The sequence below is a fragment of the Xenopus tropicalis genome, chromosome 1, assembly GCF_000004195.4.
Source record: "Xenopus tropicalis strain Nigerian chromosome 1, UCB_Xtro_10.0, whole genome shotgun sequence".
Taxonomy (NCBI): Eukaryota; Metazoa; Chordata; class Amphibia; order Anura; family Pipidae; genus Xenopus; species Xenopus tropicalis.
In genome coordinates this window covers 162,437,397-162,462,013 of record NC_030677.2, presented here as the reverse complement: position 1 = coordinate 162,462,013, position 24,617 = coordinate 162,437,397, and the positions used below count along the sequence as shown (strand labels likewise).

Sequence of the window (24,617 nt, the reverse complement as noted above, 5' to 3'; positions counted from 1 at the left end):
CAAGACTACACTATTGTTATTTGCTTATCTTTCATTTTCCATTCTGATGTCCAACATATTGTAACCAGGACACTAACAACCACAAAGCCATAGAAATTTCTGGAGAGCAGAGCTTCCCACCCTAAGCTCCCCCCAGTTTGCAAAAGTGACATCACGTGCAGTGTGCTCGTGACATCACTTCCCGTTGCATGCGACATCGCTTCCGTGTGAGTGAAATCACTTCTGTCTATTCTTGCTTTCTGTGCTTTCTCTATACATAAGGGCTGTGAAGGTGCATTATTATAATTAAATGCATTTGCTAATCTGTGAAATGGTTTGCACCTTTTCATTAATAACCTGATTAGCAAATTAGATCAAAGTGGTGAAACCCCCTCTGTTTACAAATTACTTTCTCCAGCCCAAATATGCCTTGGTTCTTAGGAAGAATGCAGCACTCTGTAAGCTTTAGGGCAATGAGACACGAGGAGATTTGTAACCAGTGTTAAAAATTGCTACTGGCTACACATCTCCAGAAAATGCCCTGTCATATACTACCACTGGGATTGCCATGAGTAAAACATATTACTCGGGGCAATCTGTCTTAATTGCTGGAAATTGAGAACTGAGGCAGTGTATCGCACGATTAAGCCAGATCACGTAATAGTCTATTGCAAGGCATTTTCGGGGAGATTTGTAGCCAATGGTAGCAATTTTTTAACACTGGCTACAAATCTCCCCAAGTGTTCTTGGCCTCAAAAGAGAGTTGACATGCCCCGTCTAAACGAATGACCCCATCCATGAATAATGCATCCTGCAGGCAGCACTGCTTTGAATAAATCTCTGTAATGCTTTCTTTTAAATGTGTCTCCTATTAAAAAATATGAGTTGGGACAATAATATCAGAAAATCCTGCACTGGGCTCCTCTCAGTCTGAATTTGTAAATAACATAAGGTAAGTCTTTAAAGTTAGCTTTATTTTTTATTTGATAAATAACCTACTTATGCATTCACATATATTAATATAAAGACAAGCAAACAAAGGCAGTTCAGAGAAAAATAATCTTTTTGTAGATAAAGAAGCATATATTTCAAGGGAAAATATACCCCTTTTTGACAAGTTCATTCAGTAGGGCTTATATAGAAATGAGGTTAACACTTTATATGGTCTTCCAGGTCTTGATACAAAATTGTATTCTCTGCTCTGAGTAGGCCTAATAAAACAGAATAACTACAAGGAACCACACATAAACAAAATATAGTGTAATATATTAAAAGATACCCAAACCTAGCCCTTCTCCTCCTTTCACCATTACTATTGATGGCCTGACCATCAACCCTGTTAATTCTGCACGCTGCCTTGGGCTTATCTTTAACCAGTCACTCTCCTCTAACCATATTAATAACACTGCCAAAACCTGCCGTTTTTTTCCTCCGCAATATTGCCAAGATATGCCCCTTTTTTTATAAGTAACAGCTAAAACACTAATCCATGCCCTTATCCTTTCCCGCTTAGATTACTGCAATCTCCTACTAACCGGCCTCCCAGACTCCCATCTCTCTCCCCTGCAATCAATCTTAAACTCTGCTGCCAGGATCCTCCTGCTCTCTCCTGAGAGGGAACCTGCTCAGCCTCACTTAAGCTCTCTAACATAGCTGCCTGTTAAGCAAAGGATAGCTTACAAAATCCTTCTGCTGACATTCAAAGCCCTTCACTCCTCTGCTTCTTGCTACATTTCTTCACTGGTCTCCCTGCATGTTCCTGGTTGTCTCCTTCGTTCCTCTCAGAGCCTCCGTCTTTTTACACCATCCACACCCACTGCACTCTCTCGTCTTAAACCTTTCTATCTTGCTGCTCCTTACCTCTGGAACTCTATCCCTGAATCCCTTCATAGGGAACACTCACCCACTCTCTTTAAGAAAAAGCTCAGCTGTTACCTTCTGGAGCAATAAAACATTATTTTGCCTAGTTTTGCGCTTAAGGGCAAATGCCCATACCTGATGCACTCTTACCTTCCAATGTGTTCCTGTATGTTACCCAACCACTTAGATTGTAAACTCTACGGGGCAGGGACCTCCTTTCTACTGTGTCTCATACCACATGGCACTTATTCCCTGTGCATTTCTATATATTTATTGTATTTATTTGTTATAACACTTGTTCTCCCTATGTGTAATTGTGTATTTTGTAAGATTGTACAGCACTGCGTACCCTTGTGGCGCTTTATAAATAAAGTTATATATACATACATACATACATACCCTTCTGTGCCAGAGTGCCCTGGGTGCAAACTGACTTCCACCATTGACACTGTGAGTCTAGCTACTCACCAGAATAGGGTTTACTATTTTGTCTAGGGGCAGCATTGCTGTGTTTGTTTCCCAGCATTCCTTAGGTTCACAGTGTAACTTCTCTCACCCTGTTTCACTGTTAAATGATGGATTCTGGGACTTGAAGTCCCTCTGCTTACCATAGTGGGTGATGCACAGATTTTTTGGACATCAGAAAAAATTCAAGTGCCAGAATCCATCCTTTAACATGGAGCAAGGTGATAGAGGGGGGAGGCTATCATGGATTCCTTTTAGTCTGTGGAATCAAGTACGTCTGTATGAAAAAAAACATTTATATTTTTTTTGCCAATTCTGCACAGGCACAACTAACAAAAAAGAGGTGTATATTTTCCCTTTAATGCACAGGTACATACGATTATATTACCTTTAATTCAGGCACAGAAATCCTAGATTCTGGATTTTTGTCAAGCATGTGTAACAATAGGTCTTTTAGATCTTCTGAGATGTCATGCCTGCCAATAAAAAAGACAAGATGGGATTCAATTCTAGTATAAAAACCCACTAACTGGTAACTGTGGGTCCCATTTATGGGGCTACATAAAAGCTGCCAAACTTTTTATTATTAAAAAAAATACCTCAACTAACAAAGCTTTTGTAATGATGGCTGGCGTGAGTTCCTTAACTCACACTGGATTTCTTTTATAATTGCTGACCCAAAAGGCAAAAGCAATCATAAATATGCCCCCTTTTCTCTGGTTTAACCAAAAGTAGGGTTTAATTCAAAATCTCAGGATGCAAATAAGCAAAAAAGACTTACTGGTCAGGAAACTCCAGTGGCTGATTCTTTATTTTGCTGTGTAGAGCTAGAATCCTTTCATCCATAAATGGGCACTAAAGAATATACAAAAATTGGACCAGCGTCACTTACAAGGAAAGTAAAGTTATCTATCTATAGTTATCAAATCTATAAAAATATGTATTTATAGAAACAATTACTGCTCTGGCTTTTTTTTGTATAATAGAGGAGAAGGTTGAATAGATGGGTATCTTATATCAGAGTTGAGTTTATTAGTTACTGTGTAGTACAACCCATTAACAATGTGGTAACCTTTTAACTCCAAACACTTTTATGGAATGCTGGCTTTTAAAGTTGCCACCTGAGGCTTTAACCTCAATAACAGGACCCGCATGGCTCACCTACACTCGTTATACCTGACACTAGACACCCACATCTAAGTGGCTGGCATTCTTGGCAAGGCATACTTAACACTAAGGGGCACATTTACTAAAATTCCTTTTTTTCTGGTCTTGATGTCATATAAACTTGACATGGTATAAATTTGATTTAAACTCGATCATTGCTGTATTTATAAAATGTCACGATAATGCTTAAATCTTTCGAATGAAAATTTCGAGATTACATTCGAAAATCCATAATGTTTTGAATTGAAAGCATTGTTAAAACTCAAAAAATGTGCTTTAACCCGGGTGAAACTGAAAATGAGGGGATTAGATTTTCCTTGAATTGGTGAAACTGAAAAAATTGAGGGGATTAAGTTCCCCTTGGAAAGGGTGAAAATGAAAACAATGAGGGGATACAATGAGGGGAACTTAGCCCCTTGGAAAGGGTGAAACTGAAAACAATGAGGGGATTAAGTTCCCCTTGGAAAGGGTGAAACTGAAAACAATGAGGGGGTGTAAAATTCAACCTGAATAATAAAATGTTCTGCGTACTCTTCATACTAATGTACATACTGTATGTTTAAAGTGGAACCATAATATTTAGTATGTATGTATGGATTTGACATGGCGGAGGGTAAATTACCTGACCAAATACAAAACAATTCAGAGTCACACCCATTGCCCAAACATCCAGTGCCTAAAAAAGGGAAAAAAAAGATAGTGTTAATGAACCTGCAATGTGGAACTGTACATCTGTCACACACTGAGCTGATATAAGAGAATCCGGTACCCATGGTAACATCCCTACTTGCTGCCTACATGTGAACTCTCTGCGCATATTTAACACTTAGGTAGCAGTTGGTTAAGCTGTGGGTACGTACCTCACACAGGAAAAATACATTTGTTTTGTTTTTAAAGGCTACTTCCTTCTAAATCATAATCACCGCAAAGTGAGCAATGATCCAAAGATATGGTAGCCACTTTTCTTTGGGATCGGTGGAAAAAATATATATATTAGGCAATGTTGACTGGCACATAGGACACTGGGAAAAATGTGGGCACAGTTCAGGGGGCATTCTTCTACTTTATGATAGAGAGCGAGAGAAAGAAGCAGGTAAACAAGGTTATAATGTCTAGAGAAGTTGATTAAGAAAGAACAGAAATTAGGTCCTTAGCACCCTAGTCTGTCCCTGACTCTAGGAAAGTATCTGTTCCAAGAGCAGCCTTGCTTACGTATTTTCCATAAGCCTCTTACATATGGAATGACAAAAGGTGAATGGTTTGTGTACAGTTCTACAGAGGGGTGAAGCAAGCCAACAGTATCAGTCTCTGGAAGTTGCACTTTTTCTTATTAACATTAACAGTCTGCTAAAATATAGTTTTGCTCTTCCTTATTCTCTTCCATATTAGCATCAAAACTATGTTTAGAAGAATGCCATTAGTCTCAGATTTATGTCAAACAGTGGCAGAGAAATTCCTAACATCATAGGACAGAAATTTTAATGCAATCATTGTTAAAGGAATTAAAGAACATGTAAACCCTACATTTTCCTACCATGTATATAAGTTGGGTACATCTCCCCCACCCAAATAACAGCATTTGCATATATCCCCTCCGTTCCCCAGCACCATCACATTTTCCTAGAACAAAAATAGCAGCTTTCACCCAGCGCCCATTTTCCATACTTGGTCTTGGGAACAGGATAATACCTGTGTCACATGTCTGCTTTCCATATGCTGTCTCTGGAATGTTGTATTGATTCTATCTGGTCTTTGTGCATTGCCTTTGCTTTATTATACAGTTACAGTATTTCTATCTACTAGTATGGTTTTAAAAGGTGAAGAAAGAAGGAGCTAAGCCCATTCTGTCAGTGAAAACTGTGGACTGGAGATCCAGAATTGTGTCCCCATGTTTTTTAAGTCGACTCCCCAAGATCATCTTTAATAATATCAAATTTCGTCCTATATTATATTAGAAAAAGGTGCATGACTGATTCTAAAAAAGATTTTGGGTCTCACAGAAACACTGCTGAAGGAAAAGATGTCTGAGGGTAGAGGATAGAGTAAAGAGACAATTCTCCTGTAAAAAGAGTTATGTGCAGAGTGATCCCCAACAACTGTCAGAGAGAACTAGATATAATAGTTACTTGTTCTCCATTGTGATAAATAAAAGCAAGCCCAGTTTCTACTGAACTTGTTGTGCCTAAAGCACTGAAGCTTTTGGCACCCAGCGCAGCGCCCTTTTGCAAACTGCGCACCAGATACACCATAAAATGTCCCCAGCTTGTAGACTTGTGCATAGGTTTGTGTGGGGTGGCATCTACATCTTCAGACTCTGATGCATTTATCTGAAACAGTATGTCAAAGCACTTACAGATCAATATACATATTTCATGCCTTCACTGCAGAAAGAGGGCAGCGTATGAACAGCATTTTGTAAGCCATGGTGCTTTAATCCCATCTATATCTGTAAAGTTGGTGTTAACAGCAAGACGTATCCTAGCAATGAAGCGTCAGTGGAGGTGTACCACAGGGTATCAAAAACAGCAAGCAAATAACCCAGTAAGCTCACATTTTAGACAGCTTAACTAGTAATTTAATAAAATTGCTTAAGAACAGACTGACATGTCATATTAGGGGAAACAAAAATCAAGCAGAGATTATTACCTTTCCTGAGAATATTTTGCGGGTTTCAGAGAGGGTTTCTGGAGCCATGAATGCAGGTGTTCCCACTGTGTTGGACAGAAAGGCATCGTTCCCTTCAAATGTATTACTGACACCAAAGTCAGCGATCTTAATGTGCCCATCCTCTCCCAGCAGGAGGTTAGATGGCTTGACGTCACGGTGTATAATCTTCTGATAATGCACTGTTGGGTTAACACATTTTTCTATTAACAGTAACTATCTTCTATTCAACAGTTAAGCTTATCTTTTGTTAATAACATTTAAACATTATTTACAGAATAAAAAGCATACTGCTCTTTTAAGAAGAATGTATGATGTATGATCCTACCAATGTTAAACTACAGCTCCTATCACTCCATAGACAGCTAAAAAATTAACATTATAGTTTAGTAGCATCTGACGAGCCATTATTAGCCTGTGCCTGCTCGGTACATTTTCATCTGATACATGATAGGACTCATTTATGGAGTGCAAAGGAGCCCTGGACTGGCAATCTGTTGATTTTGGCAAATACCAGAAAAGCTGCAGTAATGGGGTATAGAAAGTCACTACTTAATGGGCCATGGGGGGCTGTTTGCACCTCTGTGTACTTAAAATGCTCACAATGCAGAGTTATCTTTCAGAATTGCAGTGTAATTGAGTATGCTGTAAAGTAATGTACAGTTGTATGGGGGTCATGGCCATTCTGCAGTATGGGCTAAAGCTTTAAAATTTGATTGGTGCTCTATATCCTGCTATATGTTGACAAATGGAGTGTGAGCAGAAACATGAACAAATGAAAGTTTGCACGAGTATTGCCTCTTTGTAACTTAAAGTAAAAAGCACTAAAACTTGCACAGTCTTTGCCAATGCGGATGCAAATTTGTATTTTCATAGTGTCAGTGCGAGGGCGCATTGTGTGATTTCCATTGTTGCGATGGCGCTAGCGCGCAGTTCATTAAGCACAAGTCAGATGCATGTTAAGGTACAACCCTACGAGTAGTTCTTAATTTCACAACCCCTTGTGCTTTTGACTTTGCTAGTTATGGAGCAAACCAGTAACTACCCGGTAATATACTAAATACGTCGCAATAACATTGTTAAAGCCAAGACGCTCTCCTTAGGTCAGGCCCTAGGCTAATGTGTTACAATCATGCTTCTAGCTAAGTAGCTTGTAATATCACATCTATATTTTAAACAGGAACCTAAAAAGTTTATCAGAATTTCATCTGTGTATCCAGTAGGTGATAATTATATCAGGCTCAGACAGGGCATAACTTCCCTATGAGAAATAGGGAAGCTTCAATGAATTATTGATATAAGGCTAGCCCACCAGTGGGTGCTGTAGAATGTATAAGTATTTTACCCTTAGTGCACCAAATCAATAAAGCTTCCTTCTCTGATTTAGCTACTTTAACTTGCTCTCAAGATTCTTGTAAACTTAGGTGTTTTATCTTGGAACCAGCCAAACAGCTACAGACCATACTTTGGATGCCACTGCATTATATATAGTGATCCCCTCTAACCTTGCTTGAATTGTGCAGAATTGGATTCAATTTTGTCCATGCACATATTTTTATAGCACAGTAACTAACATACATTTTACATCTGTATACAACACAGATTAACATTGTTTTACAGGAAATCCCTTCATATTTTATTACTATTGCATAGTAGCGTTAGCCTTGTGGGACCTAGGTTTGATTCCAGTAAGGGCACAATGCAGCAAGGAGTTCTCCACCCTTATGTCGGTCTCCTCTCTGTACTCTGGTGTCCCCCCACAGGCTAGTAAGTTTGTAAACTCAACTGGTGCAGGGAGCTGTGACATATGTTGGCACTATATAAATAAAGAATAATTATAAACAATATATTATCTATACAGTGGCAGTTATTCTGTCACTGTCTGGGCTCCTCTCACATCACCTATAATTGTAACTTGTGCAAAGAACTTTTGGAAGAAACAACTATGGCTTCAATTGGGTTGAGCAGGGAAAATAACTTTACTGACTGAATTTGACAGATTTGTTTTTCTCTGTTTTGAAAGTGAAATAACAAGCCCCATGATGGCTGATTTGTCTGTGATTTGCCATCTCTTTATGAAAAATGTAATTTAAAAATGTACTTTTAGCTTTGGTTTACTATTTCTAAATCTGAAAAGACTTTTTCATACAATGTGGAAGACATTTTGCACAGAAAAGACCATATATATATATATGAAGCCATACAGTTACTGTAGAACATATTTTTACTAATTTTTAATTGTATTAAAGTACTAAGACTTTTCTAGATTTATGTCTCTAACTGAATGGACCCCTTGGGTATTTTTATAAGATAAAGACTCACAATATTCTATTCCTTTAATCAGATCCTGGAAGTAGAAGCGAGCTTGGTCTTCAGTTAATGGTTTGGTTGTTGGAACGTCCATCACTGGTCTGAAACAAACACAATACTGTGATTAATAGAGATGCAATGGTCCTGTTTGTGCATGTTTTCACAAGAGGAGGTCTTGTCCAACATACATTGCACCCTTTGAATGAGTTTAATTACATTTGTCTTACTCATAGGTAAATCCCAATAGGAAGTATTCTGAATGTTCAAATAGGCTGTAACTACAGTGCACTGTTGCGCATTTGTGTGAACAAATACTTCTATTCTCCACATTTCTTGCTGGAAAACAGGACCCAACTGTATTCAATATCTGTATGTCAGTATATAAATACAGGTATGGGATCATTTTCCATGATTTGGACCACCATGCCATAAGTTTTGCCTCCAATAAGGAATAATTATATCTTAGTTAGGATGAAGTACAAGGTACTGTTTTATTAATACAGAAAAAAGGAAATCATTGTTAAAAAAATCATTGGATTATAATGGAGTCTATGGAAAATGGGCTTCCCATAATTCAGAGCTTTCTGGATAATGGATAATCCATATCACTAAAAACATTACTAATAAAGTTTTATATTTATAGGTATGGAAAAAACAAATTTGAGTATTTTTAGAGATTTTTTTGTTCAAGTCACATTTTTTTCGGCCCAGGTGATGTATTTAGCCACAAACAGGTGAGAACAGATTTATTCATACAGAAACCACTTAATCTGCCAAAGTACAGATGGAGCACAACAGGCTACTACCGGCTCTGCAGGCACACATTAGCCTCTGCTTGGGTGCACTGTCCTTGACACACTCACACATGGCATCCATATGGACACAGAATTAGGGCCGTATATGGAGCCACTATGCATTAATAAGCAAATAGGTACTGATCTCACCATTCCCATTCAACATGAATACGCAATGAGGGTTCCCTATGCACATGCAACACTTATTCATTTCATTTTCACCCAGTGTTTGTACAGGGTTACCATGAGAGAATGTAGTATATAGATATTTAAGAGTATAATGAAGAACCACACTAAACCTTTACACCTAAAGAGAACATACTTAAATATTAAATTTTTGCAGCATGTAATGGAACACAATAGGAACACAGGCACTATTAAAGCTTAGATGTCTGTGAGAAAAAGGGGTAGATATATTACAAGAAACAGAAGAAAGTAAGCTAAGTAAGGTAGAATGGGCAAGGTTTTATTCTTACAGAGAAAATATACAGTATATAGAAGTATATAAATATCAGTTGTGATTGTTATCTATTTCTTTTTTCCCTTAAATGCAAAGTAAAGTAATGAGGCATCACTTACCATACCATAGTTCCGGCCCTGCTTTACTACCTTTAAGAAATACAGGTATGGCTTCTGTTATATGGAAACCCGTTAACCACAAAGCTACAAATTCACAAAAGGCCATCTCCCATAGATTCAATTTTATTCAAATTAAATAATCAAAAATGTTAAAAAGATTTTCTCTGTAATAATAAAACAGTACCTTGTACTTGATCCCAATTAAGCGATAATAAATCCTTTTTGGAGGCAAAACAATCCTACTGGATTTATTTAATGTTTAAATTTTTTTTTAATATCCAGAAAACCCCAGCTCCCAAGCATTCTGGATAACAGGTCTCATACCTGTACACCAGGGGTCTCAAACTCGCGGCCCTCGGTACAATATTTTGTGGCCCGCACCAACGCCTTCTCAAAAGCAATGAATGGATCGCGATTTTTATTGCGATTCAAGGGATAATGCAAGGCACGGCGGGCGGGAGCTGCTGATTGCGGAAATGACGTTATGCCATCATAACAGTTATTATGGGAAGACGTTCTGTGTGCACAATTAGCTCCTTAGCAGCTAATTGTGCACACAGAACGTCTTCCCATAATAACTGTTATGATGGCATAACGTCATTTCCGCAATCAGCAGCTCCCGCCCGCCGTGCCTTGCATTATCCCTTGATAGCCAATTTTTTGTGAAATCCCTTATGCGGCCCAGTCTCATCCTGCGGCCCCCAGGTAAATTGAGTTAGAGCCCCCTGCTGTACACGTATTTTGCAAACTTCAAAAATGTTAACACAGCCACAGTCAGCATATATATTTATTCAGCCAGAAACCCTGTGCCAATACACTGCATTAGGAACAAGGGCCCAGGTACACTCCTGTGGTGCCGCAATTTGCTCAGTGCTTTCAGAAACAGGAACAGGAAGGTAAATGCTTTTATCCACCAAATCTGATTGCTGTAAAAATGTCTCTCCATTTATTCCTAGTCACAAAGAATTATCTTGGCAGCTCGCTATATGTAAATGTGGGAGAAATAGCCAACCGTTCTGTAATTGTTCTTTTTGTTACTGCAACTTACCCACGCCTCACCAGCTCAAACACTGTAAAAAAAAAAAAGAACAGAAATCTCAGTAAATACGCTTTTGTGAACATTTTACAGCTTAAAAGCAGATCTATGCTGTTACCCCTGAAAGCTCATAGTTTAGAAATCAGTGGGTTACATTTTATAGAATATACTTTCATTCCCATAGTATGAAATGTATCACTGTGATGGTTGAGATAGATAAGATGAGATAAGGGGCCAAACTGTTCCCATAAGTTACTTTGGTGTTTTTTATTTAAAGTGGTGGTTCATCTTTAAGTTAACTTTTAGTATGTTACAGAATCACTAATCAACTTTTCAATTGGTCTACATTATTTATTTTTAATAGTTTTTAAATTGTTTGCCTTCTTCTTCAGACTCTTTCCAGCTCTCAAATGGGGGTCACTGAGTCCAGCAGCCAAAATACTATTGCTTTGTGAAGCTACAATTTTATTGTTAATTTTAGAACTTATTTTTCTCCTATTCATATTCCAGGCTCTCATTCAAATGACTCCCTGCTCATTTGGACCCTAGCAACCCAAAAGCTGCTAAAACTCCAAACTGGAGAGCTACTAAACAATAAGTTAAACAATTAAAAAATACTAAATTTAATAAAAAATGAAGACCAATTGCAAACTGTCTCTAACTAAAAGGTGAACAATACCTTTAAAAAAAGATACAATATATGGTAGTTAAAATGGTTAGATACAAGACTGCTGAATGGAAGGCACAAATCGCTTGCCTTTCCCACTGGGGATCCTTTCTTTTGCATTAAAAATATGCTTCATCTGCTGTTCAGAAGTGATCGCAAGTACCAAGTGACAGCCAACAGGGAGACTGCATGGAGAGTAAAAAGAAATGATCAACATACCCATGTACAGATGGTCCTCGCTAGGGTCATCCAGCACCTAATGACGCAGAAGGAAACAGGTGAGCTCTACAGTTGCAGTACTAAATCAAATGCTTAAGCTGTGGCCCTCATGGTGTTTCACAATCATCTGAATGAAGGGTTGAACGTTTCATGAACCTTGCTAAGCCACAAACCAGTATTGTCATGTCTCCTGATCTTTCCACAGTATTCTCAGACTCAGGGATAAACTTATGTCTGACAAATACATAAATAAAATGTAAGGAACGATTACCAGAAGGTTTCTTCTCTAAAAATTATAAAAAAAAGATTTATCAGAATTTGAGTTTGTGTAGTTTTAGAGTTTTTTGTTTTTTTTTACCATAACTAAATTCACAAATGATAAAATCACAATTGTTTCCTTATTTATTAAAAACTGCAACAAAAAATGTGTTAAAAACAATAAAAACCTTGTATTATGAATTTTACATCCCTGAAATAGCATAAATAGCTCCCAAAGAATACGAAAAACTCTAATACCTCGGAGTATAAGGACCACAAAAACACTGCCTAGGACAGCTCTCACTGACTTCTACATGACTTACATACACGTTTTTTTTGTGGTTTTGATGCATGTTAAATGGTATAAATGTTGCAATTCCACCCCCCCCCCCAAAAAAAAAACGTGTTTTAGAGCAAAAAAATATGAATTGCAGAAACAAAACACCCATTACTTAAAGGAGAAGTAAAGTCATTTTGGGATTTTACTGCCAATAGATTTGCCACATTAGTGCCACCTAGAATGCTTAATTTTTCTCTGATCTGAAGCTTTCTCTGATCACAGCTGCCATTTTAGCTTGGTCTTCATAGCTTCCTGCTTGCAGTCTAGCCATTATAGCTCAGATTACACATTCCTAAGGGTGGGGGGGAGTGAGTTTTATGAATTCTTATGGGAGGGGGAAGCAGGAGAGGGGAGAGAACTGCAGACTCTGGCCCCAGGAATTAAGGTTTTTTTTTCTGAGAGAGGAAGTCAGATACCCTAAGAACATGTTTACAAAAAAGAAGACAAGAAATCCTGTGTTTCTTTTGATAGAGGACTTAGTGCAGCTTTTTTGTGAGAACTTATGGCTGTATTTACATAGATCTTTCTAATAAAGCTTACTTAGTTTTTATCTTCTCTTCTCCTATAATGGCCCCCTTAGATTTATTTGTTAAACACAAAGCATATCATGGCAAGCTTTATAAAGGAACAAAGAATGGAGATCTGGCTAGTGTCTCGGCAGTATGTGGAACCACATGGAAAAATTGCTTAGCATTATTTAAAAGCTGCCTTGGCATTGGCCATACATGGGCTCAGCTAGAAGCCTCTCTCCTCTCTCAAAACCATTCAGGATAATCTAATAGCGGCCAAACAGATCTTATTTGGTATTTCCATGCTCAGGTTTTTTCCAAACTGCCAAGAGTGCAGCCTATTTATTAAGGGGTCACTGTGAAACATTTATTTATATTACATTATAAAATAAGCACTGTCTGACATGTCTGGCATATAGGGAATGGAAATGCCACTGTACAAAAAGCAAAATGCTTAGGGATTAAGGGATTGATAAACACTGAAGCCTAACAAGCATCTCTCTGGAGACAATGAGATGGTATGTTCACATTAAGTGGATCATGTTGTGTTATAAGCAGAGCTACACACACAGGTGCTACAAATCACAGCAACACACATTATAACAGATTTTCTAACCAAACGTGTATTAAAATGGGACAACCACATATTTTTACATGGGTAGATTAGTTTGCAATAGTGAAGCCCAATAATTTACCTTTCCATTGCTCTGTCATAACCTAATATATCAAGAAGCTTACACAACAGCTTAATATATCAAGAACTCACACAACAGATGCCTGGATGAACCACAAAGTTCTGAAGGTTCAACATGGAATAGCAAACTGCACAAGGAATTAAAACCCCAACTGTTGTTGGGGTGTATCTCCCCATAGCATGGGACATTGGCAGGACTGTTGAGTCTATATATGCTTTCTAGCCTTCATTTTTAATACATGTAATTTGGCCAAGGCAGATTCAGAAAAGAGGGATATATATAGGGGAGTTACTATAAGGTAAAATACCCTTTGACTTCTGGAGGGCCCAAAAGATGTAGGGGGGCAAGGGTGTCACTGACTTAAAGCTAATATTAAGGGGAACTCCGGCTTCCTATCAAAAAGAACCCCACACAACACAGACACTACTAATATACCTATCACTGTAATCTGTTTCTTCAAAAAGTATGAATAAATGCCATTTTTATATGCTGAAATCCAGCTGCAAACACTTCTCTTTCTGCATCATTTGAAATTGTAACAACTTCTCCACAGCTTACAGACAGTATGCAGGAACTACATAACCCTAACTGCATTTTATAATATAATATATAATAATATATATAATATACAAAGTATTTAGATATTTGATTACAAATAATAATGTAATAATCATAACAGGACCTTGGAGACACTTACAAGCCAAAACATGAGTTATACATATACTGTAGCTATAAAAGCAATAAATCCACAGAATACTTTTGCTGCAAAGATGGAATATAATGAATTTTCTCTTTGCAATATAAGAGGGAGTTGGCTTAAGCTTTCTGTGACCTCGAAATTAATGCAGGGTTGGGAACATAGGGCTTTCGTTTTATTTAAAGACTTCAACAATTCAGACTGAGCATACATATCCTCCAGCTCGCACATTACCATGGAAACGTATAGGCTATCTGCCGTAAGCAGCCCCAGAGAATATGTATTAATAAGGTAAGGCTCCCTTTCATGGATAATGTTATCCACAGTTTGGAAGGAGAGATGTAACCCAAAAGGTCACCAGGCTTGCTCTTGGGAGTGGCAGGTTATCAGCTGTATAACTGATTGTTACTGGATGTATACTGACATCATTACACACAAAGCAGCCCATTTTTGGATAGTCAGTTCCTCTTATGAATGCAAACACCCTGTTTCAGTGTACATGTCACTATACTGTATCACTAATAATGTGGGACAATCTTGTGCAACATATTAAATACTGAGTAAGGAATGTTATTGTTTGTACCCTGTAAGTTTACAGCTGGCTTCTGGAGAACTCTGCATCATTATATAGATATGTATTATCTAAAGCTTCCACTTTGATCCTCAGTTATAAAAATTCATATGTGTAATGTGCTGCCTCTGTTAAGATCTTTATATTACTTGACTTGCCATTACCTCAATCAGCTTGACTACATTTGGATGATCCAACTTCCTCAGAATAGCTATTTCCTGGTAGACTCTCTCAATGGGCCCCATGGCCTGAACACCACCTTCTGTAGCTGTTTTGGCACCTCTGGGAGGGGGTCGGCCTGTGCAGAAAGGATTTTGGTCAATACTAAGATAAAGAATGACAGTTTGAGATCTTCCTATTTACTAGTTAAACAGTTACATAAGCCTTCTCATCTAATTAAATTTGAGTCACAGGGGGCAAGCTGCAAATAAATTTGCAAAATATGGGGTCAGCACCTTTGTATCCCCTGGAATTCCCCATAGAGAACAGGTGATTTAGCTATGAAGAACCAGGGTGCTGTTTTTACCCCTTATAGCAAAGATTGCAAGGTACCTTGGTGGTTTCATTTAACTGCTCATCGAGAAAAGACAAAAATGTGACCTTCAAGCCAATGAACTGAGAACCCTGTGTTTGCTTTCCTGTTATGAACCATCCCATAAGTTTAAAAGTACTCACGTGGAAATCCTGCTTGTCTCATAAGCTTCTTCTTTGAAAGAACCTTCATTGCCTGTTAAGTAATGAAATAAACAGGGAGAAGAGTTACACACAAACATATACAGTATATATATATATAGAGAGAGAGCGAGAGCACATTGAGTAAACATATTCTGTTATTCTGTTAGGTGGAGAAGTAATGCAGCTAAGACAGTTTCAACAGATTTTAATATGAATAAAAACACATTATTATAATATAATAGATAGTAAATGATTAATTTAAGATGATTGTTTTGTTGCAATGCATTTTAATAATGATTTATGAATACATCTCATATTTTTATCTTCTCTAAAAAGCTTGGATGAGGCATTTGCTGAGCATAAACGTAAGATCTGAGAGCTACAAGAAATATTTCTGTGCAGCTGTTTCATTTTATCACATGCTAAGCAGACAAAAAAGAAAAAAACAGAAGAGAACAAGATGTACTGAAGTCATTTATCTGCTGTTCTTTTCGGGTTTATGATCAAAAGAACATATCCCTTACTTACATAGTACGTGTTATCATCTTCATTATAGGCCAGTTTTACCACCCCATAAGAGCCCTAAGGAAGTAGACAGAGATTAGTCACCCACCAATAGGAATTTTTAACCTGCTGTGTTTTCGAAAATGTGTTCTATAAAGACCCATAATCACCATTCCAATGGACTGATTAGTGTACTGAAAGTAATGACTGTATCCATGTCTCATTTTAGTAATTGTACAATGGCACTTTATATCATATATATCTTTATATACTGTATATGAAACATTGGCAGATTAGTACAAACACTAACATAAAATTAAACCAAAATATTACTAAATAGAACATTTAGGGATCCCCATTAAATCAATAACAGGTTAATTTTAAAACTAGTGCAACGAATGCTGAATTATATGCACAGAAGTAGGACTATATGCAATGTAGCTGCAGGGATGTGGAAAATGATGCAATAGTTGCTGTATGCAATATTAATGTAGAGTTTAGGGGTATTTCTACCAATGTTTCCTCTAATTTTGTACGTACTTGTCGCTGAGATTAACGAAAAAATCGCAGAAAATATGCAGTTTTAAAAGTTAGAAAAAATACAATTTTTTTTCTGTAATCGTAACCAATCGTACATTGAAAATGAGCCCCATAGTATAGGAACATTAGTGACAATGAAAAGTACAGAGATACTGCAAGTGTATGTAGAACAAATGAAAAAGCAGTGTAATATATACTGCTAAGATAGTGGGGACATAATATTAACTGCATGGGTACTGGGGTAACTGGATTATGGCAATGTATATCCCTAATTCCCTAAAAAAGTTAATATCACAAATCATTTTATCTATTTATTTTTCTTTTGCAGATCTTTAGACAATTAATACTGCTTTTTGTTCTGCTATAATTCTGTTTACAGGTACACAAATCATAGGCAAATACAATAAAATTGTACCAGATAATTGTGACCTACCCCATAAATAACACAGTTTATTAAACAAATCTACCATGACAATAACACCTACCATAACACCTTAAAAGAAAAAAAAAAAAACCTTTATAAAAACATGAAGACTCACCTTCCCAATTTCATCTTTTAACTGATACTGGTTCAGTTGGACACAGTCCTAAAAATGAAATACAATTAAGCAGTCGAAAAAAAAAGCAAATATCTATGGAATGGCAGAAACGCAGTTCTTTTTTTATTGTGACAACATTAAATATATATTTTTTAAAGCACCCCTCACACTGACTTGCACTAAAATAAGGCATATCAATAAGATATTACCCTCTTGCCTAACCAATGCCCGTAGGTTTATAGGATGCAGTCCTATATGCAGATTTATTAGCTGACATCTTGAAAAACACAGGGCATAGTTTATAGTCTCTGCCCTTACAAGCCTATACACTTTATAAGGTTTTAAAAAGTAAACAAATCCCTGTGCTTTTTTTTCAAGTCTGATATAGTCCCTGCTTTTGTTTCTCATCAAGACAGCCACTGGCCCTGTAGGTTTGTTTCCAGTAGCTCATTTCAAGTGAATAGCTTGAATAGATGCAAAATACAAAGGCTGCTATTTAAAAAGCCGTTTTTTAACAAACAAAAATAATAAAATAAAATTAAAACATATGGTAACATAAAACAAACAAGACTTTGAAAGTAGCATGCCTGGGGGGTAATAGACTGCGGGGGGGGGGGGGGAGGAGAAGGCATTTGGCCCTGAGGTTGGCCCTAGCAAGTGTCTAAGCAGTTAAGAATACTAAATGGGTTTATATTGCAAATGTTTTTAATTTGGTTTAAATAACACACACAAGGATTATTATTTTTGATTATGCCTCCCCTTTAAGATAAAGCTTAGTGTAAAGATCTGCAAAGATCAGCTTCTCCTGGATAGCGGCAATAAAAATATATAATGACTTCACAAGGGAACTTCCTTTTGTCAACCTTAGCAAGTTAATGGCAACAGGGATCAAGGAACAAGTTGTCCAAGCTGGCTATAAAAAGAGTTTGAAAATAAATGGACACTAGCTTCTTTGGATCTTTTAGTGTTAGGCTTTATTATATCCCTGTGGTTGAAAAGTTAGGGTGTATTACATAGAATCCCATGGCTGGAATGTAAGGGTATATTATATAGAATCCCTGTGGTTGAAAAGTTAGGGTATATTATATAGAATCCCTGTGGTTGGAAAGTTAGGGTATATTATATAGAATCCCTGTGGTTGGAGAGTTAGGGTATATTATATAGAATCCCTGTGGTTGGAAAGTTAGGGTATATTATATAGAATCCCTGTGGTTGGAAAGTTAGGGTATATTATATAGAATCCCTGTGGTTGGAGAGTTAGGGTATATTATATAGAATCCCTGTGGTTGGAAAGTTAGGGTATATTATATAGAATCCCTGTGGTTGGAAAGTTAGGGTATATTATATAGAATCCCTGTGGTTGGAAAGTTAGGGTATATTATATAGAATCCCTGTGGTTGGAAAGTTAGGGTATATTATATAGAATCCCTGTGGTTGGAAAGTTAGGGTATACTAGATTAATATATTATAAATTATATTAATATATATATTATATTATTGGACTAAGCAGAGAAAGCAAGGCTGAATAATAACTGATAGTAAGGGAGATTCCAGGAATGCTGCCCAGACTTACACAATGTACCTAGTTTAGCAGTTAGAGGCAGCTAGCAAGATGATTACTGGGTAAGCTGCCCAAACTAGAACACCATATATTGGGTGGCTGTGTGCACACTGCAGAGAGGGGAAACACACAGTCATTACGAAACTGCATGAAATGCATGAATGTTAGCAGTCAGGCCCAGTTTGGACTTTGCCAGATCACATATCAGTCTTATCCTATCAATACACTACCGAGAGGGACCCAAAGAAAATTGATATCCTACTGCTATTGAGCACTACAAATTATTTTCCCCTCTCCTTTTGTTAAAGCCCCCAGCAAATTGCACCATTCTCTCCCCACTTTTACTGATGAACAGTCGGAAGAAGCCACAGATTCTGTATACCAATTCCTTATTTCCATGAGAGACAAATACTATACTTTTATTTTGGTTAAAGGAAAAGTAACACAAAAATTTTTAAGTAAAAAATCTATTCTACCCTGCCCCAATAATTGCCCTAGCCTGCACACCATTTAGTATTTTGAATACTTTATTAGAAAATACCTGTTAAAACTTGGCTTCCAGTCATTTGAAAAAAGCCTTCATTCTGTATAGGAAGGAGTCAGGTTAGGATCGATCAATCGATCGCCGCATAGTGGATGCTTCCCCTGCATCGCCGTATCGCCTTTTTTTTAGTGTTACTTTTCCTTTAAGAAAAATCACCCTGCTCACGTTGTTAACACCCTCAAGCCAATTTCCTTCATATTTTGTGGTCCTGCCCCAAATAATTATGGAAGGGAGATACAAAATGCTTAAACAATACCTTGCAATTCCCTATTTTATGTCTCCCAAGTTCTGTATACTGGGAATTACAGATGAAATTTCTCATTAAGATTGTAATTGTACAATATGCTGATTTGTTTTTTTGGTTCTATGCTAAACTGATGTATGAATGTTACCTACTTTGTGATATGACTTGTAATGGGATCAGCAACCTGATGCATATAATCTATGTTAGGATGTTATTAAAAATGAAAAGTATACTCTCAAAAAAAAATGTTAGCAGGGTCAGCAGTCATACACTGAAAATACTGTACAAAATAATAAAAATAAAATGCTTCATTCTTACCTGACAACCTGTGATGGAAACACGGTGAGACTCTACAGTTGGCCTGCGTGGCAGACGAGGAGAGGACTGTGGTGATGTGACTGGAGAGTATGGCAGCGAAGGATAAATATATCGTCCATTCATTCCTAGGCTATTACTAGAAGCTGGGGTAGACTGAGATCGTTCTTGAAGGGAGAGTTTTCTATTGGTCATGTTGAGTTTGCCTTTGCAATCTTTACGGCCTACTGGAAGCACTTTACGGTCATCAAGCTTGCATTCACTTTCATTTATTCTGTGCAAGTCAGTTTCCACTTCACTGTTCTCCTTGAATTCAACATCTTGATGCCTGGACTGCCCATTCTGCTCAGACTCTATGTCAGTGATACCTGAATCATATTCTGTTACCACTATAACTGATTCCATGCCTAGGTCAATGCTCAGGGTTGAAAAGTTACAGACTATGTGAGGTTGAATTGTAGTCTCATGATCATCTTGTAGGATGGACCTCTCAGAAGAAGCCCTCTTGGACACGCATGATGACATGGTGTATGATGCAGCTGCATGCAATAACTTAATCTGCTTCCATTGGAACCTATAAAAATAAACATGGCTCAGATGGCTTTTTAAGGTTTCTCAAAAGCATTAATTACAGCACACAAATATCATTTTTGGTCAATATTAAAAGTAAATTGAACTGGCTGGAGATTACAGCTAGTAATTGTCCCAGCATTGGCCTAATAGTTCTATTTTTTCCAAACCACACATAACAAAAAGCTTCAAATATGACATGGTGTATAATGCAAAACCATTGCTAATATAACAATATAACCGTTGTATATGACAATAAAAAAGTTAAAAGAAAATGATCCGTGGTTAAACCTGGTATCCCCTTTTGAGCTAAAATGTATAAATACGTTATTATAATGATAATGGTGATAAAATGCTTCATTCTTATAAACTTTCATAACACAATGGCTTTTTTGTAACATGACTCAGTAATCATTGGTCAGAGAAGTCATTGTTTGCTATATCTTATTCTACTTTTGGGGAACTTCACTTTAGTTTATTTTATTTAGTCTTTACATTGGCACAGATAAGGTACAGGTATCGGACCCCTTATTCGGAAACCCGTTATCCAGAAAGCTTCGAATTACGGAATGCCCGTCTCCCATAGACTCCATTTTAATCAAATAATTCAGAATTTTAAAACTGATTTCCTTTTTCTATGTAGAAATAAAACAGAACCTTGTAATTGATCCCAACTAAGATATAATTAATCCTTATTGGATGCAAAACAATCCTATTGGGTTTAATTAATGTTTTATTGATTTTTTAGTAGACTTAAGGTATTGAGATCCAAATTACGGAAAGACCCCTTATCCGGAATACCCTTGGTCCCGAGCATTCTGGATAATGGGTCCTATACCTGTACTAAGAATTGATTACTTTGGGTAAACTGTGTGCATTATATAAAGTACAGCTTTTGCAACTGTGTGCAATGTATTTTAATATCAAAGATGTTATATATTGTCTTCTTACCATTTTTCTCTTCAGTATCCTTAACCTATCCCTAATGCTTAATTAAAAAATTAAAAATGAACCCCTGTAATGCTTAGTATTTGCATGTCATTTGTATGTTTAATGTATTCAATTCTCTGCTGTACATCACTGTGATACAGTATGTTGGCACAATATAAATATGTGTTAGTAATAATAATAATGATATTAGGCTAATTTTAAAGTATCAAATACCTAAGCTTACAATACAATAAGGGCTAAGATACACCGGTGATTAGTCACTTTTTGAAAAGTCACGGTGACTAATCTGGCCACCGCAAACGATGTGCAATTTGTGGCAGCGACTCGCATATTAATATATGGCAGTAAATCAGTGTGATCAGTCGCCGCCATCAAGTTTTTTTAAAAGTCACAATGACTAATCGCTCTGTGTGTCTTCGCTTCTTAATGTCTTTGCAGTGGTTGGGTGATTTATTTTTTCAAGCAAAAATCCAGTTAGGTTTTGTTTTTGTTCTTATAAATTGCCTGAACAAAAATTTATTAAACTAATTCTGAGGCAAAAGTGACAAGCTGACTTCATTTAAAAGCTAGTAGGTGTTAATTGGTACCATAGAAACAGGAATGTGTTATGAGTAGTGTGCCTCACAACCAGTGAATATGAAAGAAAGAAAAGCATATGTTTAAAATGCACTGCTCACATGTTAAGATGAAAATAAACATACAAATGTGAATTTGTCTTCAGGGACACAAGTGTGTGTAGATTAGTAAAGAATAAGGTATCTCGGCTGTGTTTGCAATAAGCTGTAACCTATAAACTCTGTTACATCGCTACCCTGTGCTTAGGTCACTAATAATGGCAACACTTATCCCTTACTGCAGCCTTACACAATTGGTACTGCCATCCCCATCCTGCCTGTATATACATCTTATAAGGTATGTAAGTTTTAAAAGAAGATTATTATAAAAATATACTAAAAATGTTTTTTTATATAAAATACATAATAGTTTTAATGGGCTTGAATCCAAGCTTGCCAATGTGATAACTTGCCAACTGGACAGTAAAAGCTAGACAATCCTTGCTTATGTCGAAGAGGGCAAAATTCTCTACCCTTGTCTTTATGTCTACCTTCTGGAATTTCTGCATCTCTGCATCAACCAATGGAATGGGAGCTGTCTATCTAAGGAACAGTTTTGGAATAAATTGCCAACATGGGAGCCTTTTTCTTCTATGAAGAACAGTTGTAGCACAGCGAAAAGTAGCTTTTCTTCATTACATTTCGCACCGTTTGCTTTTCACTAATGAAAATAAATTAATGGTGAAATAGAACTAAGCAAACATTCTGTACTGTTCCTGAAATAAGCAAGTTACTCTGCTCTTCACTATCTGTCTCTAAAGTCAGAAGTCAAAGGCAGAAGCAATAACTGTTTAAAAACAAACATCTTATTGGTTGCTATGGGTTACTGTTCCTGGACAAACTTTGTGCATTTTATTACAGATGAGTGATGAGTGATAGTTCCCGCCTTGCCAATGTGCCATACGAACTAACTGTCCATCATAAGATAATATTAAATTGTTGTTTACGTGATAATTATCCCTAGATTCAAATATCAGCTATACTATTGTGCTTTAAAGCAAAACCTGTATTTAACAGCACCAGGATACATGCAGTCAAATTCAGAGCGCATTTTTAACAGGTATCAAAAATATCAATCATTTTTTTGACCAATATTGATCTTCCTAGCACTTTCTGAATACAGATAGCGTAGCACACAGAAAGCAATTCACTAGCACAGGTTATTGCAGTCCCCAAGGTGCTGAGCTGGTGTTTGATGAGCAGCAGATCAATGTTTGCATGTGCTATTCTGCTGATGGGGAAGCAGAACAGATGGTTCTCCCTTGCAACAAGGTGCCTGACTGCATGTACAAACACGTAAAGGAAAGAGGTAATTTCCTATAAGCTGTATATTACTACTGCCCAAACGGTATTTAAAGAATCTCGGGTTTTGGTGAATGGACAACTTGCCCATGGACTTCCAGTTTCCAGTGCTTTACTGGGATGAGAAAAAAATAGAAATCACTAAGTACTAAGTAATTTAATGTTAGCCATCTCAATCCAGTATATGTTTTTATAGTGTTTCAAATAATATAGGTTATCTGTGGAGCAGATATATCTATCTTCTTCTCTTCTGGGTGCATCTATATATTTCTCTTCTGAGCGCACTTCTTCATACTTACTCAAATGCATTTTCTTTATGACCTTCCTCTTACATAGGTGCTGTTCCTTTAAATCTCTTATTGATGTATAGTCTCCTCCCCCCTTTTTTCCTATTATCCTGTTTTCATTGGTGTTCAGCCTTTTAAATACTGATTTTGTTGTATGCACATTTAAGCCTATGATTATGTGTCAGATGGACACAAAACGCGTCAGGCTTTTTTTGAGATGAGTGTATAGTATATAGTTTGTTCTTTTTAACTATTGGAATGGCCTGTTTTTGGATTGCCAGAGTACAGGAGAACTTTTTTTCTTGGACCATCCTGTTTACCTTTGTAAGCTCTTTACAGTTTAGGGTGACGGTTCGCTAAATATATATGAGAGTTCTTGTATCTGTGGAGCAGTACCATTAAAGAACACTATGACCAATAAAAATAAATGATGTGGTATTATTAATTTTCACTTGAGCTATTTTAGTGATATCCTCTTATGTACATGCAGAGCTGCCTTCTCTCCCCCGGTCTCCAGTCACCCAGTAATATTCTTAGGATTTGCAAAGTTTGCATCAAATTTTGTGTGCACATGCACATTAAGCAGTCACTGCCAGCATCCAAAACTTTGCACATGCACAGGTAGCAATTTGTTTTATCTGGGCATTTGCACATGTGTGTGATCTCACTTCCGCACACATGCCTATGTGAGTAATGTTACTTCTGGGTACCAGGAAAAATTTTTGGCAGCGCATGTCCTCTCAGATTTGCTTCACTAGAGGTTGACAGCTCTGTACATGGTGCAGCAGGTATTTATTTCCAAGGGTTTAATAAATAAGCTCTCCAAATGTATGCACAACATGTAAATAACCAAAAATCTGGGCATGTTTATGGCTGTTAATCCAGCTGTATCCTAATCAAAAGTGCAGCTCACCCGTAGTTATTTCAGACTTGAACCACGTGTTAATACCCCTGGTCTGACATTTAGAGAAGGAATGCCAATTAATGATTTATAAACTTAAGTAGGGCTCACCCCGTATACTCCGTGACCTGGGGGTAATCCTGGAGTCCCACACCAATGAAGGAGCACACTGCAAATCCCTGATCAGCAAAAGCAGGCAGCTGGTCCTGGTACCAATGCCCCGAACCTGTTGCCAGGGGAGAAGTCACCATTTTTATTTA

General features: G+C 37.1%; 1 protein-coding gene across 2 annotated transcripts in view; it reads right to left on the bottom strand.

Annotated features, from left to right (window-relative positions):
- The window catches only part of camkk2 (calcium/calmodulin-dependent protein kinase kinase 2, beta), a 56,086-nt gene that overhangs the window by 11,603 nt on the left and 19,866 nt on the right, over positions 1 to 24,617 (bottom strand). For both annotated transcript variants that reach the window (XM_004910513.4, XM_002937701.5), the window contains exons 2-13: positions 19,736 to 20,306; positions 17,069 to 17,116; positions 16,014 to 16,067; positions 15,486 to 15,537; positions 14,975 to 15,108; positions 11,741 to 11,777; positions 10,867 to 10,888; positions 8,458 to 8,546; positions 6,118 to 6,317; positions 4,094 to 4,147; positions 3,086 to 3,159; positions 2,693 to 2,780 (exon numbers count right to left, since the gene is read on the bottom strand). In XM_004910513.4, coding sequence (XP_004910570.1) covers positions 2,693 to 2,780; positions 3,086 to 3,159; positions 4,094 to 4,147; positions 6,118 to 6,317; positions 8,458 to 8,546; positions 10,867 to 10,888; positions 11,741 to 11,777; positions 14,975 to 15,108; positions 15,486 to 15,537; positions 16,014 to 16,067; positions 17,069 to 17,116; positions 19,736 to 20,257 — 1,374 coding nt within the window. In that variant the 5' untranslated portion in view covers positions 20,258 to 20,306. The remainder of the gene's footprint in view (positions 1 to 2,692; positions 2,781 to 3,085; positions 3,160 to 4,093; positions 4,148 to 6,117; positions 6,318 to 8,457; positions 8,547 to 10,866; positions 10,889 to 11,740; positions 11,778 to 14,974; positions 15,109 to 15,485; positions 15,538 to 16,013; positions 16,068 to 17,068; positions 17,117 to 19,735; positions 20,307 to 24,617) is intronic.